At 43.1% G+C, this 20419-nt stretch overlaps 2 protein-coding genes across 14 annotated transcripts in view; both read right to left on the reverse strand.

The window, feature by feature from the left end:
• The window catches only part of DROSHA (drosha ribonuclease III), a 139369-nt gene that overhangs the window by 109331 nt on the left and 9619 nt on the right, over window positions 1-20419 (reverse strand). For 10 of the 13 annotated variants that reach the window (XM_067730448.1, XM_067730445.1, XM_067730443.1 and 7 more), the window contains 5 exons: window positions 15918-16028; window positions 15465-15696; window positions 11077-11218; window positions 9140-9294; window positions 6066-6146 (listed from right to left, as the gene is read on the reverse strand). In XM_067730448.1, coding sequence (XP_067586549.1) covers window positions 6066-6146; window positions 9140-9294; window positions 11077-11218; window positions 15465-15696; window positions 15918-16028 — 721 coding nt within the window. The remainder of the gene's footprint in view (window positions 1-6065; window positions 6147-9139; window positions 9295-11076; window positions 11219-15464; window positions 15697-15917; window positions 16029-20419) is intronic. The other 3 variants (XM_067730452.1, XM_067730449.1, XM_067730453.1) reach the window with 1 other exon arrangement.
• LOC137221169 (ATP synthase subunit g, mitochondrial) lies at window positions 11372-12514 on the reverse strand. Its single transcript, XM_067730440.1, has one exon. It carries the CDS (start codon window positions 12457-12459, stop codon window positions 12148-12150), a length of 312 nt encoding a protein of 103 aa, XP_067586541.1. The 5' UTR covers window positions 12460-12514; the 3' UTR covers window positions 11372-12147.

A 20419-nucleotide genomic window follows, 5' to 3' on the forward strand; every position in this document is an offset into this window, starting at 1 on the left:
ACTGTCTTCCTTTCATTTAAAATAACGTAATAATTGACTTTTGGCTAACCTCTCAATAAACTAAAAAAACAACAAAAAAAAACCCCAGAAAGCAAGAAAAATAATCTCAGAAGTAACAGCAGTAGGTTATAATAGGAAGGGGAAAAAAGTGAAAGGGTTAAATATGCTGAATAAAAATAAGAGGGAACCAGAAATGCAGGAAGCACAAGAGGTGGTGGACAGAATATGCAGAGAGCTTAAGACAGGAAAAGGAAAACAGCAACAGAAGCATCAGTGGAATCACTGGGTACGCTGTGACAGACACAACGATGGGTGACCCAGACCATCTTTCAAGGAAGGACTTGCTGCCTACTGTGAAGAGCGTGGACAGCAGTCTCCAGTTGTCGGCTGCTTCAGGATCTGTGTCAACTGCAGAGGTCCCTCACCTGACGTCAGGCGTGTACTGAGCGAGGCAGAGGTACAAAGGCCCAGCCCCCCAGCCCGACTTGAATGGGCAATACTCATTCCTTGGGTCAGCACCAGGTTGACAGGGGCTTTGCTGGAGCTGACTCATAGTTAGACTAATCCGTCTATCCGATGCTGCTAATATCCTCTTCCTCTCACAGGTGAAGATCCCTAAGAAACATGCACCCCAAACTTCATCTTAGCATCTGCTTTGGGAGAATCCAACGTGTGACAGTTGGCACCAGAAGTGATCCAAGAAAGCAGGAGATGAGATAGGGTTTTGGAGCTGAATCACTTACCATCCAACTGGCAGAAAGGAACCCATCATGGTGGCTGGTGGAGCACACAGCCCCTGGCACCAGATAACACGCCAATTGAAACTTTCAAAGATGCTGAATTGGGAGACTGTGCCAGTGGAAGCAGGTGCAATGCACCAGGTGTTTAAAACTATGAGAGACGGGTAGCTGTAGGGATAATGGGATGGGCGGCTACTGCCGAGCACCACTGATGCCTTACCATGCTCTTCAAACTTTAGTGTGATCTCAGATTGCTTGCTCCCCACGCCCAGAAGTTTCTAAGTCAGCAGCTGAGGCAGCCTGAGAATCTGCATTTCTAACAAGGCCCCAGGTGATGCTGATACTAGTTGGAGAGCTGCACTTAAGAGAACCACTGCTCTACAGAAATGCAGCAGCAGAGGAGAAGGAAAGGCAGCTAGAAGCCAGATGTGAAAGCCTGCTATTGCACACAAAGAGGCTCTTACCACCTGCAATGAGAGGTCAGAGAGCACCAGGACCAAGCCCAGGGCTTACCTGTCCGAGTGGGTGGACCTTAAAGGCTAATTAACAGTCAACCAAGGCAGGTCTGTTATGCCAAGGTCAGGGATATGAAAACCCGGGATGAGACATACAGGTTCTGACTCCTCAGACGCCTCTAAGCCTTCTGCCTCTTCAGAGGTGGCCCATCCTTGTCTATTAAGAGCAAGCACTCACCCGTCTGAAGACAACAAAAGCCCCTGAAGGCAACATTGTCCTCACTCTCCCGGCACCCGACCTCACAACAGACCTGTAATTAGGGTCATTTCACAGCATAACTGGTTTCACATTTTACAGCTGGGAAGGTGCTGAGAGGAGACATAACATCCCAAAGGAACTGTAAGAACCAGCTGGCACCAGCACGTGCCGGCAGCAGGAGTCCACACACGACCAGATGCTGGGAGTGCTCGATCAAAAGGAACAGAACATACAGCTAATTAGGGAAGAGTTTACTGACTTGGGAGCATTCAGGATTCAAGGATGTCAGGAGATGCTGAGAACTCCCTACTAAGACATCTCCTAAAAGCATGAAAAAGCGATGGCCCATGCTGAGTAAAGTGAAAATACCAAAACTGCAGTGACCGACAGAGGAGGAAGGAATTCAGAGATTCAAGGAAATGGGTACGCTGGGATGGATATAGTATCTATGACTGAAAAATATTATCAGATAATCATATTCCATGGGAAGGCCCAGAGGACACGCCATTGACCAAGGCCAAAAGGAATGTGCTCGTGAAGGGGCACCAGCATCACTAGGACGATCGGTGGTGGCCTCCTCTGCAGGCCAGGGCTGATTGTAAGAGAGGTGGTTACAGCAGCAGGGATGACAGGACTCTGAAACAAGAGAGGCCAGATGATGGGGCTCATTATAAGAAGCCAAGTCACACAATTATCATTATCGCCAGCAAGACGGAAGTGGCAGCCAAGGGGATATAACCCACAAAGAGTCATGGAAGTGGTTTTCACAACACCGTGTCCTTAGGTACAAAAAAAATGGGTAGCTGATAAGAGTACTACCTTAGTTTGTACCAACGGAAGTGATCAAGACTGGATAACCAAGAGGCTGAAGGTAGGCTGCTCCAGCAAACACTCATGATCCCTTGCCCGGCTCCAGGCCTGACAAGTTACTGGACTGAAATCCACTGCCTGAAGAGGTGGCCAGAAGGCAGGAGGACGGGCCCTGCAACATTATCATCAGCAAAAAGGGTCATGATGGCCCTGTCCTTCCCCCAAGGGGCCTACGGCCATTTTGCTCAGATAACTGTACACCGGGGAAGGAAGAAGCCAGACAGTTCAAGGAGTGTTAGACCCAGCATCAGAATCAATTGATACTCAGAGACTGGACGTATCATCCTGGTATCCCTGTCAGAGTGGGGGAGATGAGACCAAGGTAGTAAACAAAATCTTGGTCAAGGTCTGGCTTACAGTAGGTCCACTGAGTCCACAGATCCACCCTGTGGTCATTTCCCTGGTTCCCAAGTGTACCACTGGAATTGACAAAATTGGCAGACGGCGCCACCTCACACTGGGTCCTTGATCTGTGGAGTAAGAGCCATCGTGATGGGAAAGGTCAAGCAGAAGCCACCCAACCCGGACCTCAAAATCAGTATGACTCTGGGGGAATGGTGGAGATTGGTGCCACCCTTAAGGATCCAAATGACACAGGGATGACTGCCCCTATCACATCTCTGTTTAATTCACCAGTCTGGGCCCTAAAGAAACCAAATGCATCCTGGCGGATGACTATATACCACCACAAGCTCAACCAAGTAGCTCTAATTGCACCTGCTGTGCCAGGTGTCGTAGCGTAGTTATAGCAGATTAATCTGACCTCAGGTACAAAGTACGTGGCAACTGATCTGCTGAATGTATCCTTTTCTATCCCAATCAGGATGAGGACCAGTTCCGATCAGAACTGGTTCACATTTACGTGGAACAGACAACATTTATGGGTTTGCCACCGGGTTCACTCTCCCACTCACTGTCATAATACAGTCCAAGGTGCCCCTGACCTTCTGGAATACTGTAGAATGTTATATTGCTCCACCGCATCTTTGACATTAATACGTTGAGCAAACTAAGAGCCCTAGTAAAATGGATATGCTCCAAAGGGTGAGAGAGAAACCCTGCGAAGATTCAGGGTCTACCCCAGCCGCACCATTTTAGGGGAGCATTCTGGGGAGTTCCAAGACATCCATCCAAAGTAAAAGACAAAATTATTGCCTCGTCCACCTCCTACAATGAAGAAGGAAGCAGCACACGAGGTGGGCCTCCCCGGGCTCAGGAGGCAGTGGAGTCCTTAGCTAGGAATATTACTGCAGCCCATTTATAAAGTGGCACAAAAGGCTGCCAGCTGTAAGCGTGACTCAAGTGAGAAAGGCCTCAGCAGTTCCAAACCGCAGTGCAAGCAGCCATGCTGCAGGGGCCATACAATTCGGCAAATCCCACACTGTTGGTGGGAAAAGATGCCGAGAAGAGTTTGTGGCCACACTGGGAGAATCATAATGCTGGTCTCTGGGGTTCTGGAGCCAAGCCATGCCATCTATAGTGAAGAATTATATGCCTTTGAAAAGCAATTCCTGGGGTGCTGCTGGGCCCTGGTAGAACTGGAAGGCATGGCCAAGAGACAGCAAACAGACATGTGGCTGGAACTGCCCATCGTAAGCTGGGCTCTGCCAGTCCCACCCTGGCATAACTTTGGGTGGGACCAGCAACAACCCATGGTAAGGTGGAGGGGGCGTACATCCAGAACCAAGCACACACAGGAGCAGAGGGCACGAACAAGCCCACCACCGTTGCATCAGTTCCCCTCCCTCAGCTGATGACTAAGGACGGGAGGATGAAAGCATAAGGAAAAGCCCAAGCTTGGTTTGCAAACAGGTCAGTCAGAAAGGGGGTGCAAGCCAAAAACGGACCGTGCTGCAGCCTCATTCAGGGATGGCTCTGAGAGACAGCGATGAGGGAGAATCTTCCCAGTGGGCGGAGTTTCAGGTGGTGTACCTGGTCATCCACTCTGTGTGGAAAGAGAAGTAGCCTGAGGCTAGAATATAGATGGACTCATGGCAGAAGCAAGTGGCCATGCCAGCTGTCAGAGGCCTAGAAGGAAAAAGATGGGAAGATCAGGGATAAGAAGGTCTTGGGGGAGAGACTTGTAGGTAGACAAACAGGAGAGAACGATGATCTCTCCATCACATGTGGATGTTCACGGGAGAGCACCCACTGTGGAAGAGGTTCTAAACCATCTAGCTGACAAAATGGTATGGCCAGATGATGCCGGCCAGCCTCGGTCATTAGCCACCTAGGGTAGACAGGGTGGGCACATGAACGAAGTGGCCACAGTAGCAGAGACGGAGGCTTCACACGAGCCCCACAGCATGGACCTCACTTCCCCAGGCTAAGCTGGCTAAGCTGACCGCCACTGCCGAACGTCCAGCCAGCCACCTCCAATGACCAACGCTGGGCCCCCAATATGGCACCATTCCTGAAGGAGACCAACCTACCACTTGGTGGAATGCTGACTACATAGGTCCCGTCCATTGTGAAAGGGCCACATGTACTCTGAGGATGGGTTTGCCTGCCCAGAATTCCTCAGCCAGCACCACTGCCCACCTGAATCTGCCTTCGCGGAAGGGCCTGCTGCCCAGCTGTGGGAAAAGCAGTCAGCATACAGCCTGCCGCTGTTGGCTCCTTCCAGGTGAGCCTCCACTACAGAGCCCCTCCCTCCGCCAAAGTCGTGCCCTTCCTAGGGCAGCTTGCTCGGGACGAGGGAGATGCAGGTATGACAGCCACTCCAGCCCCATGCAAGATAATTCCGACAAGCCCGGCTTTAAAGGCCCATCACAGGTGGACTTCCGCCTCTGCTCAGTCCCAAGCCCACTCTCTTCTTGCCTGGTCCCTGTGAAATGTCTCCATTGCAGCCCTGCCTGCAGAGACCCCAGCCTGAAGCACACGCATGGACACTCACAGAGAGCAGATCTTGTCCCACAGGCCCTCGCTACACTGGCCAACTGCCAGAGACAAACGAGGTCAAAGGGAGGCAAGTGGTTCAAAGTATCCTCCATCGGCTCCTAGCCCTTAGTCTGATTACTGTTATGGCCTCAAACAAGTTTTACATAGAAATGAAGGATTTACATAAACTATGTTTAAACATAATGTGCTGAATCATAAAGTGACAATCCTGGGATTAAAGAGAATAGTTTGTAAAGATAAAAGATAATGGGGAAAAGACGAAGGAAAATAACTTAACAGGAGTAGGTATATATAACTCTATGATGTAAAAGTATTCAACTCATCAGGCAGACACATTTGGCGCGCTCCTGACAGCCCAGGGACTGGGGTGTGACACAGGTAAAACAAGTCCGTGTGCCACTCCCAGTTGAGTGGGGACAACAGACAAAGACTAACAAACACAACGGTGTACACTCACGTCCCCAAGGAAAAAGGACATGTGCCTTACAGCACTTCAGTAAGATCATTTCTCCAGGGAGATTCACACCCATTTATAACAAAAACATGAAAAAAGATTGCAATATGTACCGTTTTAGGATACTTAAAATAATAAAAAAGCAACTCAAATTCACTTTGCCTATTTTAAATAATGAACCTTCCAAAGTTCCCTTGATAACATTCCCACTCCACCTCTAAAACCCAAGTACGTTTCTTCTCCAATTATCAGTAACAGAGACTATTAGGGAATATGAGAAGACTATTTCCATGGTATTATTTCATTTACGGGGAAAAGAATAGCAACAGCATCTGTCTACTTCTGGCTTCTCAGCGCTGACAAATATAATAACCTGAACCAGTTACCTCTTCTCCGGGATAAATGCTGTGCCTGATTCCCGTGCGTCTCGCTTTTGCGCTGCATTTGCAGAGTGGGCCATCATTCATCTGTCAGAAACAGAATGTAATTCGTTTTTACTGGGGGAAAATCCACTCCATGCACGATGATGCCTCGGAAACTGTGTGGGTTTTAATGTCATGAGTAGCGAAGCTCTGAAGAGGCTGTCACGGTTAGAAGATTAAACGGATGTTCCCAAACCAATAAAGCTGCAAACTGTCTCTATTGTCTGATAAAGGGAAATGGTATGACAACGCTGGATTCCTGACTTATTTGTGCAGCCAAGCAGAAAATAACAATGTCAGAGACCTGTTTGCCCCCATCTTCTCCTATCACTTTCCAGTATGTTCCCCCTATTTTTTATTTCAGGAAAAATGACTCTTTCACAAAAGAAAAGCCTATTTTATATTCTGAAGGAACACAAAGAATGGTCTGAAGGTGACCTGCAGATTAAATGTTTTCAAAGACAGACCTAAAGGTATCTGAAGCAGAGGGAAGAAAATGCCTACCTGAACCAGAAAAACTTTCAACACTAATCAGGTGAGTCTGTATATGTTTGTTCACCTGAATTCATTTTACTGCCATGAATTCCACCCACATGATTCAATAAGTGAATAATCCTGAATGCCTCTTGGGTAGAAAGGGGAGAAGGAGGGTGATACATAGCTAAGGGTCCACATAGTCAAGGAATACTTATTCTAATTTTAGTGTATGCACTGCTGAAGCAAGCACTAGGAATACTTACACCACATGGGAGAAATAACACACATATGAAATGCTTAGTAATTTTAAAGAAAAAGGAAAAATGTCCAGGCTTCAAGAAACCAAAATGTGAAGGGTTGAACAGGACGGGAAAAGAATGTGGCTATTCTACATGAGGCACCAGCATGAGAGAAAAGAGAGAAGGAAGAAATCCTATGTTATGCTCCAGGGACATGAGATTGAGACCCATCTAAATGGAACGGACCATATGTGTGAGTGAGAAAACCAAAAACGCAGAATTGAGGTCAAAATCTTAAAGGGCCTTAAAAGCCAATTTCATGAGTTTATTCAATATAAATGGTTAATATGGAATCAAAAAGGACACGAGAGCATCAGTTTAGAGTATGGGGAAGTGGAGTTCCATTTCTCACTTTCTTTGTATTAATTAAAATGTATAATTTATAAATATGACACATATTATGGGACAAATATATTCTATATACACACACATATTTCTTTCGATTTCCAGGGATTTGTAACTCGTGCCCAATGAAAATATCTCATTAAACTTTGAAAAGAAATTTAAAGTAAAAATCTGTAACTTTCTTTATCCTTTTGGGAAATCTAAAGCTCCAGGTGGTACAGCAGAGGAATAACGTGGCTACCTAAAACAAACAGACAAACAATCACATTAAGATATTATCCAAAGTAAAAGCTGGCAAACAGAGATGTGATGGAGTTCCCTCAAAAGTCACAACACATTCGTAATGCTGGGCACAACCTGTTGTGATGAAAAATGTGGAAAAATCACTTAGTGCTCACTTAGGAGAAGTGAGATAGACATCATACATTCCTGCCTTTTACCAGGGTCTGGGCCCCAATGCAGATCAGCCCTTTATAAGGCTCAACTGTACAGAGGACGCAAAACCACAGAGTAAACACAATGTTGAGACTGTACAGAAGGCCCTGGTAAATCTCTGACAGGAATAAGAACCCACAGAAACCAAGGAATAGGTTTCTTGATATGACCACACGGTAAGGGGAGTGACTGATGGACACAGGAGTTCTCTTAGGGGACACAAAAATGCTCTAAAATTAGATTGTGATGATGATTGCACATATTCCTGTGAATATACATAAAAACACTGAAATGTACATTTTAATTGTGTGAATTGTATGGTATGTGAATTATAACTCACTAAAGCTGTTTAAAGAGATCATACACATGATTAATATATCAAAGTAAGATTTCAAAATGCACTGACCATTTGCAAACATTTCTGCTCAATTCTCAGAGAGCAGTTCTCAGAGAAAGTACACTTCTGTCAGGCATTCTAACTATATTAATTCTATCAAGAAAAAAAATTTAGATAGCTGTCATCTAATAAGTACCAGGAGAAGAGCATTCAAAATAATAGACAATGGTATGAATTTATGTATAAAACATAAATTTTAAATTATCTTTTTATAGAGATATGTTTTATTATGCTTGATAACTTCATATGCATTAAAGATACTATTTTTGTATGTACTGTATATTTGTAAAATACAAATCTTTTATAGATACTATTAATATTTTGTATTATGTATTAGTTCATAATAAAATAGTAAGCAAAAATAAAAACAATTATGTCCAGCCATGATGTAATTAGCTCAAACATGCTTATTAACAAGAAAGAGAAGTTATAAGACATTGTGACTACTACCAACTAGGAATTACGGAATCTTACAGGACTTGGGACACTGTTTACTGGATGGCTGCAAGATAACTTACAGATAAACTGCTTTTTTTTTTTTTTTTTTTTTTGCAGTACGCGGGCCTCTCACTGTTGTGGCCTCTCCCGTTGTGGAGCACAGGCTCCGGACGCACAGTCTCAGCAGCCATGGCTCACGGGCCCAGCCGCTCTGTGGCATGTGGGATCCTCCCAGACCGGGGCACAAACCCGTGTCCCCTGCATCGGCAGGCAGACTCTCAACCACTGCGCCACCAGGGAAGCCCCCAGATGAACTGCTTTTAGAAAGAACTACAAGTGCTCTCTCCCTAACCCACCACTCATCTCCTTCCATTTACTGAAAGTTTAATGTGGCAGCACCATCATCCTGCTCCCCAACACAGGATTTTACCAACATCATCAAACATGATTCAAGGAACACTTGCTCTGGTGCTTATGCTTTGGAGCTGAACTCAGAAGCTGAAAAGAAATAAGCTGTGAAGAATGACACTCAACCCTGAGGAAAATTCAGTTTCAGTGCCAGCTAACATGCATCTTCTGAGCCTAGAGTCATAAACGTGATGTGTATGTCCGCAACCTTCACAGCAAGAACATAAAAGCCTTCATACCTGGCCTGGGTCATTGTACCAAAGTTCATCGTGAAGTCGGTCAGGATGGGCCTTTTTGCGTTTGATTTCTGCAATGACGTCGAAAACTTCAGAGTCTGAGCTGCTAGAACAGGTGCTGTCCTCATCGGACTCACATTCGGATTCGCTGGAACTCTCTATAGTGGTGAGGGGAAAACATGGAGAGATGCTGAAGCAATCTGCAAGCTGGTTCTACCTGGAGACTTACTTTCTAATGACCCAAACCTCTAAATATAAGGAGAGCTGTTTATCTCCCAGCAAATATTCGAGTGCCTACTCCATACTAGAACTCTGCTAAGCAACCCCATGAAAAATAATAGAGTCCATAATCCTAAGTCACAGTCTAGTGGGGGAAGCAAAGAATCAAATATTTTTACAAAGAAAGACTTGATGAACAACGCCAGAGAAAATGCAAACCACTGTAGCAGTATAAAGTTTCACATTCAGAAAGGTGCCGTGAATCCACACTGGTCCGGAAAGGTCACTGAGGATTTCCTAGAAGGGGTACATACGACCAAGGCATGGAGTGGGGGTGGGGTTAGGCTGATGAGGTGGAAAGGAACACAGATGGAGTGCTGCAGGCAAAAGCACAGAGGCAAGAGCATGGGTGGAATCTGGCTGGAGCAAAGGTCTCACGGAAAAACCTGGAAGTGAAGGGCTCAAATGTCATGAATGCCAGGCTCTGAACGTCAGACTGAAGATTGTAAATGTTTTTCTCTCGATGGTAGCAACAGAAGATTTTAGTCCTTGGAAATGACTGGATAAAAACAGACCAAGAATTATGCTAATGAAACAAGCCTGCCACAAAAAGACAAATATGGTGTGATTCTACTTATATGAGGTACCTAGAGTAGTCAAATTCATGGAGACAGAAAGTAGAATGGTGGTTGCCAGGGGCTGGGGGAGGGAGGACTGGGGAGTTGTTCCTTAATGTGGATAGAGTGTCAGTTTAGCAAGATGAAAAGAGTTCTGGAGGTTGTTTGCACAACAATGTGAATGTACTTAACACTACTGAGCCGTACATTCAAAAATGGTTAAACAGTACATCTTATGTGTCTTATGTACATGTTGTAAGTATTTTACCACACTTAAAAAAAAAAAAAAGACCTAGAACTTTGACTAATGCTACAAGAGATTAACGTAGTACAGCATAGTAATAAGGAACCCGTACATGGTTGTATTTTCGAGTGTACTGTGTGAGATGGAGGCTGTCATCCCTCTTTTACAGATGAGAAAAGTAAGGCACAGAGAGATTAAATCACTTGCCCGAGATCGCACTTTTCAAGTAGTGGAGCAAGGATTCAAACCCAGGTCAGCTGGTGCAGTCAGTGCTCTTCCCCACCATGGACACTGCCTCTCAGCGAGGGAGACATAATGAAAGTAGACAGATGAGAGCCAGAGAACACGCAGGAAAAGGCATGCTGAATGTCTTGTCTGCGAACAGACAAGACATCACCATATAAGAAAGTTATGAAAACTTTGTGAAGAGAGAGAAACCTTCAAACAGAGCTGGGCTATAGCTGGAGTTTCTCATCAAACCAGGAGCACCCTGGCAGTGGGGATGGCCACAGGGAATGCCTGCCAATCAGAGGCCCGAGGCACAGGAACAGGCTCCTGCTTTTGATGGGAGGCTGGACAATGGTCCTTTCTGATTAAGACAAAAGACGATTCTACAGGAGACACAACTGTCAGCACACCTTGCAAATGAGATCTCTTATGTATTCTGCTGAATGTAACTAAGGAAAAATAAGATCAGAAAGAAGAAAGTTTCACTGCTATGTATTTGCTGACTGTAATTAGGAGAACCAAACGGGCAAGAGGAAATTTCAATCTGGGACTCTCAAGGACATATCCCAAAAGTTCAGGATTAAGCAATAATAAAAGAGCACAGGATCTCGGTCTAGTGCCTTGTGACTCACCTAAATCTTCATCTAGCTTCGTCTTGGGAGGCTCCCATGGGGGTCTAGCAGCTTTGGCCTTCTCTTGCCTGCTCCCCAACTCTTCCTCAAATTTGTCATATAAGTCGCGGAGCCTACTTGTTCCAACTACCGTAGAATCTCCCTTTGAAAAATAAAGGATCAATATTAGGAACTGTATTAATAATAGTCATACCAAAGAGACAATAAGAGCTCACCAGTAACCAAAGATTTGTACTAGCAAGGTGCCATTTTTCAACCCTCGATTTAATAAACATTTTTTTTTTTTTTTACAGACTGATACCAATCACTTGTATTTATTTCAGGACATAATATATTATTTTGACCCATGGACGATACTAAACTATAATCCTGTTAAATATCTATAGGATATTTTATTTTTGTAAAGGTAGGTCTTTAAAAAAAAAAGACAGGTTAATAACATATCAAAATTAAACTGAAAACATAGGTCATTGCTTTCATTCTCTGTCCTAGTGTTAAAGATGTTACAAAGACACACAGAATATCACCCAGCTGGTCTCTTTTGGGGAAGCTATATTCAAATTGACAAAAAGTACCCCTACATTTACAGACACAGCTGTTGTCAAAGGGGTCTTTCTCTGATTTTAGCAAAGAAAAACAGTCCAAATTGTATTCTTTATACTAGGTGATTTAACTAGTATATTCCATGTTTGGCACACGGTATTATTTTTCTCCTACTGGAACAAGTTCTTGTTTTCTCAAAGCCTTTCCCCAACTTTTCTAAAATTAAGCTTAAATATCATTTATTTCAAGACTTCAAAGTAAAATGCTATCCTCATATATACATGTGCCAGGTTGGTATATTCATATCTATCCTTTCCAATTTCAGGCTAAGCAAAGACATGCATTTAGAGCTGTATTAATGTATTAAAGCAAAAGACAACCCAACTTAATATCAAGAGAAATTGTGACCTTCCATGTAGTGCTTGATAGAGAAAACACTGATTTTGACACATTGTCTTATTTTATTCAAATAGCAGTCTGCTCACACATGGTCCAAGAACACCCAAATAATAAAGCAAAGACTGGTCTTCAAACATCATAGCCAATGATGCCACGCTTGCCTATGATCTCGCCAACATAAAACCACATCCACACCTCAGTGGCCACCAAACCATTCAGTAGAGCTTCCTTAACTGTAAGCTGTTTGAAGCTACCAGTTTGAGCACTATTGATAATTTTTTTCAAGCTCTGAATAGCTGTAGGGATCTCAGCAGGGGTTGGAGGAACCAGCTCAACCTTGGCATAGTGCCAAAATGTGGCCAATCGAGGCTTCGAGTAAGTCACAGCAGCGCTGACCAGCGCCGGGGCCTTCTCCACGAGGTTACGGACAAACTGGGCCATGGTTCTAGGACGGAAAGCCCGTCGCGCCGACCGGCCGGCTGAATGTCACCCTCCCGGAAGGCTAATAAACATTTAAAAGCAAAATGCCCAGTGCTGGCAATGATGCTCTGAATCACACACACACATTTATGGTCGACAAAGTCCTCAGGAAAATGCACATTGCCAACATTCAGAAACGTTAGAAAAGTTTATCTATGCTCTTTTGATATAACAACAACAAAAAAAATCATAAACCCCTGAGAATTCATGACACCTGACACCCTGCTAGGGAACATATACTCCTCCCCTACTGAAAGTCACTGATAGTCTATATCCCACATTAATCTAATGACCGCCACAAACACATGCACCCCATAAACACAGGGACACACACACACACTCCACAAACACAAGGTTCTGCAACGCATTCCTAGAGGAAGTGTTCCACTTTTCCCCACTCTCCTCCCAGGTTGAAAATCACTTTAAATGTCCATACTCTCTGACTTAGTAATTTTCAAAATGTACCTTTCAGACATAAAATGAATATTAAATCATAAAATCTGCAGTTACCCCAAAAGGGGGTAACTGCTCTTCCTCAGCCCCGGCTCATTACTGACACTGGCGATGCTGGGATAGCTCTGACATTCTTACTGTCTCTCTGCCCCAACGCTGCACAAACACAAAGGCCAATATTGGGCTTCTGGTTTATCTGCCTTCCTTCTACACTGGAGTTTTAATACGCCCACAAAAAGGTGAGGGGGAAAAATAGAGCTCTGCCTGTTTAAATGCTGAACCTCAGTGCCTTCAACTTTGTTATTTCAATAATAATAATACCCATGGCAGCCATTCTGCCATTCCTCCTTGCTTAGAGAACCATGATTCCCTTCAGATTTGGGGCAGAAAACTCATGATCTCAGAAGGCAGGCTGAGCCACAGTCCCCCTACCCCTAAAATGCCTCTGTCCTAATCCCTGGAAAATGAACACATTACCTTACATGGCAGAAAGGACTTTGCAGATGTGATTAAGGCTACAGAATTTGAGATGGGATAATGTGGGTGGGCCCAACCTAATATGAGCCTTTAAAAGCAGAGAACCTCTCCCAACAGGATTCAGAGATGCAATGGAAAAAGAGGCAGGAGATATTCAAAGCACAAGAGGGACTCGACCCACTGGCTGCTGGCTTTGAAGATGAATGAAGGGGTCCACGGGCCAAGGAATGCACATGGCCTCTAGAAGCTGGAAACAGCCCTTACCTGCCAGCCAGCAAGGAAACAAGGACCTCCATCCTACAGCCACAAGGAACTGAACTCTGCCAACAACCTGAATGGGCAAGACAACAGGCTCCCTCCAGAAAGGAATGAAACCCTGCTGGTACCTCAATTTAGCCAGTGAGACCCAAGTTTGACTTCTGACCTACAGAACTGTGAGGTAATAAATGTATTGTTTTAAGCCGTGAAGTCTGTGGAAATTAGTTACAGAAGAGATGGAAAACGAATCCGTGGGGAGAACACACGACGCGGTTCTGGGCAAAGTGATGGAAGAAAAGATCCCCAGGCACCCGAGGCTCCACCCAACACTGCCCTCTGCATCTGTGTCTGGACAGAGGTGTGTAAAGACGTGATGCCTGGAGCTGCCGCAGGCATCCTGCAACCGTGGTGGACCCTCCAGAAGACAGCAATGCCAACCTAGGACCCTGCCATCGCTGATCCACTAAATGCACACCAGCCACCACCTCCCTCCAGACAGCTTGTTGAGAAAAATAAACCCAGCGAGTTTAAGTCACGATTAGTCAAGTATTCTTATTTACAGCAACATTCTGAAGTAACAGATGCCTTCTTTCCAGGGATGTTTTAAGGATTAAATGAGATAATCTGAGATTCATGGAGTAAAGTTTCGACACCAAACAGTGCTCCGTATGTGAGTTTCTCCCTCCCTGTATCACGTGAACTATGATTTAAAACTCTGCTTTACTTTATCAAGTAAAATATCATGCCACCAGGAAAGATTTCTCAGATCCTTTTTTCAAAGGCAAGGGAGTCTCCTCTCTAGTTCCCCATAGATAAGGGCCCAGTCCAAGTCAAAGCTATGTTTACAAAATTCCAGACAACTGCTATGCTCTCTTATCTACCCCACTCACTAAACCTAACATCTGCAAGCTCTTCTGTCCTAAATCTGTAGATATCCATTCCTTCACTCATTCATTTAATCAATGAACATTACTGTACGTCCATCGCATGGCAAATACACCTAAATTAATGGGATAGAGGCATGACACCTATTGGGAGAGAGAAAGAGAAAAAAGAAAGGAGAGTGACAGAAAATAAAATGGAGATGGAAGAAAGAAAAGAAGTGAGCATATGGAGGTCGTGGGGTCCCCACTTCAATGAGGTGCGGCTGCCGAGCCCCAGGAGCCCCATCTCCCACAGCACGTGTGCTGAGTCTCTCGAGAGCCCACCAAAGGCAATGACACCTGCCACTCCACAAAACCAGCAATGTGCTCGGGAAACTTGCTATGGCTACCTTTGGTCAAGGATAGACTTGTAAGAGACAAACTCAATTCTCCCTTGCTTCTCATTTTGAGGGGAAAACACACACACACACACACACACAAGGCTAAAGATCACAAAAGGCATAAAGCAGCTATGAGTGAGGGCTTACAAAACCACCAGTATTAAGACTAGCAGTGTCATAAAAAGTGCAGAATGCAGAGATCCTTTCATTAACCTGCTGCACTCTTGCGTTTGTAAAGCAGCTTTGGTCTACAGCAGTGGTTCTCAACCGGAGGGGGCGGGGAGGGGTATTCTGTCACCCCCAGGGGACATGTGGCAATATCAGAGGACAGCTTTGGTTATCACAACGAGCAGAGGGTGCTACTGGCCTCCATTGCGTAGAGCCCAGAGATGCTGCTCAACATCTGACAATGCACAGGGCGGGCCCCGCCACAAGGAATTATCTGGCCCAAGACGCCCATAGTACCGAGGCTGAGCAGCTCTGGTCCACAGCTTCTCTCCTACTTCAGACCTACCACCTGATCCATGGGGTCACTGGAGTAGTAGCTTTCTGAGTGGGTGCATCGGATCCACACAGGCTTAAGGAGCTCGTCGTCGTCCTCCTCGTTTCTGTCGGGCAGCAACTCCTCCGGCTCTCTTTCCTTGACTGAGCTACCATTCTTCTCTTTGCCGGAGCTCTGGTTGTCACTCCATCTGTCTTTTTCTTCCTCCCAACGAGCTCTCTTCTTCTCCCTACTTGGGGAGCGACTTCAAAAGGGGACGAAGGAGGCTAATTATTAAAAATGTTCATCCATTGTAAAACTGTTCTATTTCACCTCTTTAGTTCATTTTTTACCTAAAAGAAAAACGTCATGGCAAACCACCATATTCACCAGTGACCCCCTGACACCAGTCTGGTGACATCAGAATCACCTGAAGTTATTTGTTTAAAAATACAAATTCCCAGGCCCTACCCCAGATCTACTTACTGATTCACAGTCTCCAGGGGTGGGGCCCAAGAATCTGTATTTTTAATAATCTCCCCAGATAATTCTGGTGTGCATCCAGCAGGTTCAGAAGCACCCGGCAAACCATAACTCCTGGAAGAGAAAGATATCTGGGAAATATTTGGAAATCTCCACATATATAGACAATCTCAGCATTGAGCACACTAGTTTTGAATCCTCTACATCCTGCTTTGCCAAGAAAAAAGAAAAATATCTTCACAAAACATGGTCTCAACTTGGCCATAAATTTAGCCTGAGGACCATAATCCAAGAGTGAACCAGTTATACTATCCCTAAGCATCTCTCTGGAAGGGCACACTTGGGTATTACTGCTTAATGAACCACCACTTTGCCTAATTCGAATCCCCACAAATACTAACTCAATTAAAAAGGAAAAAAGCAATTCTATCTCCTTGAATCTCTGGGGCATGAAATTTTCAAAGGCCCAGCCTATGGATGTGCTTGGAGGGAAAAACTTATAGGATAGGTTTTAAATTAAGCCCAAGAAATTCAGGTGAAACCATAAAGGCCTTGAGAATCCAGCCAAGGAGAGTAACTGCTTTATTAGTGTTGCCTGGCAACCTGATAATAATCGTCACTATTATCCAAGAAAGTTTACACCTGGGTCAAAGTCACAAATTAACTTTTTCCATCAACTCTACCATTCACTCCTGATTTTATGACAGGGTAAGTGTGAGTGTGTATACATCAGGGGGAAAAGGGTGAGTGATTAGAAGGGTTATATATATTACTTATTGAGAAAACTTCCAAATATTACATGTACATCACTAGGTTTGTTACCAGAAAAAAAATGTACTGTGAAGTAAAATGTATATATGTTCACTGTAGAAAAATAATAAAGCATTAACAAAAACAAGACAAAAATCACCTGTAACACCACTCAGAGAGAACCACTATATTTCACAAATGTATTAAAAGATACAGATATGTAAACATACAAGTTTTAACAAAAAAGAAACTCTATAGCCTGCTCTCCGCAACTCAGCAGTAAATCAGGAACATCATTCTACTTCAATACATCTATATCTGAACCATTTTTAATAAGTTCATATTATTCTTTTATATGTATATACCATAATTTGACAAATCTGATCGGTCACTTAGGTTGTTACTATTTTTTTTTTTTGCCACTGTAAACAATGCTACTGTAAACACACTTGGGTTCTCTGCAGACTTGTCAGATTATTTCACACACAGAGTGTGTACTTTTTTTAAGGCTTCTCTACAGATAGGCAGTACCAGTTTAGATTACCATCAAAACCATATGTGATTTCCCATTTCTACACATCTTGTCAACATGATTGTTTTTAATCTTTTCCATTCTTATGAAGAGTATCTCATTTAATTCGTCACTACTGAAATGACACGTTTCACATTCACTTCTTTTCTGAACATCTGAGTCAATATGCCATGCCAATATTTTTAAAATTAGGATTATAGTCTTTTTTGTTTATTGAAAGAGTTTTTTATTAAAATAATCACCTGTCTGCTGTCATATGTAATGTAACCTTTGTCAGTTTTTTGTTTTCCTTATAATTCTGCTTATGGCTACATACAATTTTTATATGGCCAAATCTAGAGATTTTTTTGTTTCTGTTTCCAGTCTTAGTGTTACACTTATAATCCTTTCCCATCCCAAGGTTAAATAAATATTTTATATTTTCTTCAGTTACTTTTAACATTAAATTTTTTTACTGTATCTGTCCAAGACCTAAGGCAGAAACCTGAATTCAATTTTTTTTCCATATGGCTTGCTAATTGTTCCCACGTCAGTTTCTCCTCTGATTTGAAAAAACAGCTCCATGATAGATGTAAAATTTTATATATACTTGAAAGTTGTTCAATATTTGTTTCATTCATCTATCTATATCCATACCAAATTGTGCATTATTATTTTTCTTCATTATACTCACTTCTATTCCAAAGAAGAATTTTAGATTACTAAAACTGGTACTTCAACCGAACTTACATTAAAATAGATTTTTTGGAAGGCATCTATACTCACCACTATACCACCAATGCCGCCAAAAACTACAGCTGTTTTTGGAAGAAAACTGGTATTTTATAACCCTGTCTTCCACTTCCACTACAGGAATATGGCATGCCCTCCATTCATTTACATCAGCTTCTTTGTCATCTACTACACTTACAATGGGAAGTTTTCTTCCCATTGATCTATATATTTTTTAAGTTTAATAAGATATTTAATTTTTATTAATTTAAATTTTCTGTAGTCAATCTACATTTTTTTCCCTGTTATATTTTCCAAGTAGGTATTACTAGTATTTAGGAAGGCTATTAATTATAGTATGTTTATTTTATAACTTCAGTGAGTTAATTCTCATGTTTCTTAGCTAATTCTCTTGAATTTTCCTGATAATATCATTAGCTAATAATGGCAAATCTTGGCTCCCAGTGGTGTGGTTTCGTTTGTTTGTTTGTTTATTCATTTGTGGTGCTTCCTAAGAGCCTGACACTCTTGTACGCACCCTGACACACTTAATCCTTACAAGAATCCTGAGGCAGATATAAACATCCCCTAGAGAGGAAACAATTAGAAATTATATCACTCGCCCACTATCACACAGCTAATAAGTGGTAGTTAAATGCTAATATGGTTGTTTGACACAGACATTTTGACATGTACTAAAAATCCCACCAAATGTTTATTATTATCATCAAGAAACACAGGCAGAAGACATTGTCACCCCATCCCCTTAGGCAGGTATCTTGAATAATGGATGGTCAGGGTTGTCTATTGTGAACAACAATTAGTATTCTTTTCTTTCTTTCTTTCTTTCTTTTTTTTTTTTTTAACACTTTGAGAGGGACATTTCAAAACAGGAACAAAACATCTTTTTTAGGTAGGTGTCTCAGGAATTTCAAATTTCAAAACCCAAACTCGAAATTGTTTTTTAACAAGATGCTATATTACAACTATGATAACTCTCCCTCCTTTACAGGATTTACATCTGTAATTTTTATTTTCTCATCTACTGCATTAGTTACACTCACAGAATCCAAGTCTCTGCCTTCTCCACAAGCTACTGGGCATGGGGAAGAAACCAGCAGACTGAAGAGATTTCTAGCACAGCACATTAAAAACCATCAGCCTCAGACGGGTCCTCAATGATTTCCACCAACGCAGTATCTTGACTTGTTCCCTATTCTCATCCCCTCCTTCTTCTCCTCCTCCTCAGGCCCTTTTTCTCACTGAACAAACTCTTCCCAGCTGACCTCGTCTAATCCATGGCATTTAGTATTTCCAGCTAGGATCTCTTTTCTGAACCTTGCACCTCTGTGTCCAAATAACTACCACACAATTCCATCTGGTTGTCTCACAGATTCTCAAATCCCACTTGCCCCGAACTGAACTTTCTTTACCTGTTTCTGAGTGTTCCCAGCCCTCAAAGGGGAACACCAGACCTCGATGATGACTGCTGCCGCCTCTTCCTCACGATCAGTTATCAAGTCCTCCTGCGTCCCTCATCGATCTCTCAATTACCTCTATCTTTCCCCATCGCCACTGTCCCTGTGCCGGTCTAGGCACAACCATTTCTTCTGTGGATTACTAACAAAAGCCTTCTAAACTCATTTCCCTACCTCGAGGCTTGATCCTCTGAGACCAATTCTCCATACTGCAACCTTCACACCTGCTCTCTCTCTTCCCCTACCATCCCCCTTCCCTCATGCATTCCTACTCATACTCTAGGTATCAGTAAAATGTCAATTTCTCTGTGACTACCCTAAACTGAGTTATCGACTGCTGTGTTCCCAGAGCAACATGTAATTAATTGCTCTACCAAAAGCACTTCTCACAGTACTTAACTTTCTTATTCCTGAAAAGTGGGGACTCTTGTTAATGACTATACCACCGTACCAGTACAATACCTGGAACACACAAGGATGCAATGTTTTTCGTTTGCTTGTTGATTTAGCTATGCATCAGGTGACAGTGGTAGGCAATTGGGCCCCCTTGTCTTTATTTAATGTGGATCCTCAATGATTTACAGGACCCCTTTTAATGTGTATGGGAAGGTCTATAAGGTTTCAACATTGAATTTGGCTCTTCTGAGATGGTATCAATCATGTTCGTCACGAGATAATGTTCTCATCATGTTGAAGAAGTCTGCTTATACTCGAGGTTTACCAGTTTCTACTCATAAATGGATGTGACTTTATTTTAAATATCTAATAGGCAGGTACTGAGATAACCCTACAGATTCTGACACAAAGGATTACAGTTACAAATCTCCTAATATTAACCTATCTTCCCATGCAATCTTGGAATAATCTCTCAATTATTTTAACACACAACTGAAAACTTGCTAATATACTAATCAGTATTTTCATATCCCTATTCATATGAGATTGTTTTGTGGTTTCTTTTCATTGATTAGGTTTTGCCATTTGGATTCTCCTGGTATCACAGCACGCGCTGAGCTTTCCTTCCATCTTCATCA

Source organism: Pseudorca crassidens, chromosome 3 (assembly GCF_039906515.1).
Source record: "Pseudorca crassidens isolate mPseCra1 chromosome 3, mPseCra1.hap1, whole genome shotgun sequence".
In the NCBI taxonomy this organism is placed as follows: domain Eukaryota; kingdom Metazoa; phylum Chordata; class Mammalia; order Artiodactyla; family Delphinidae; genus Pseudorca; species Pseudorca crassidens.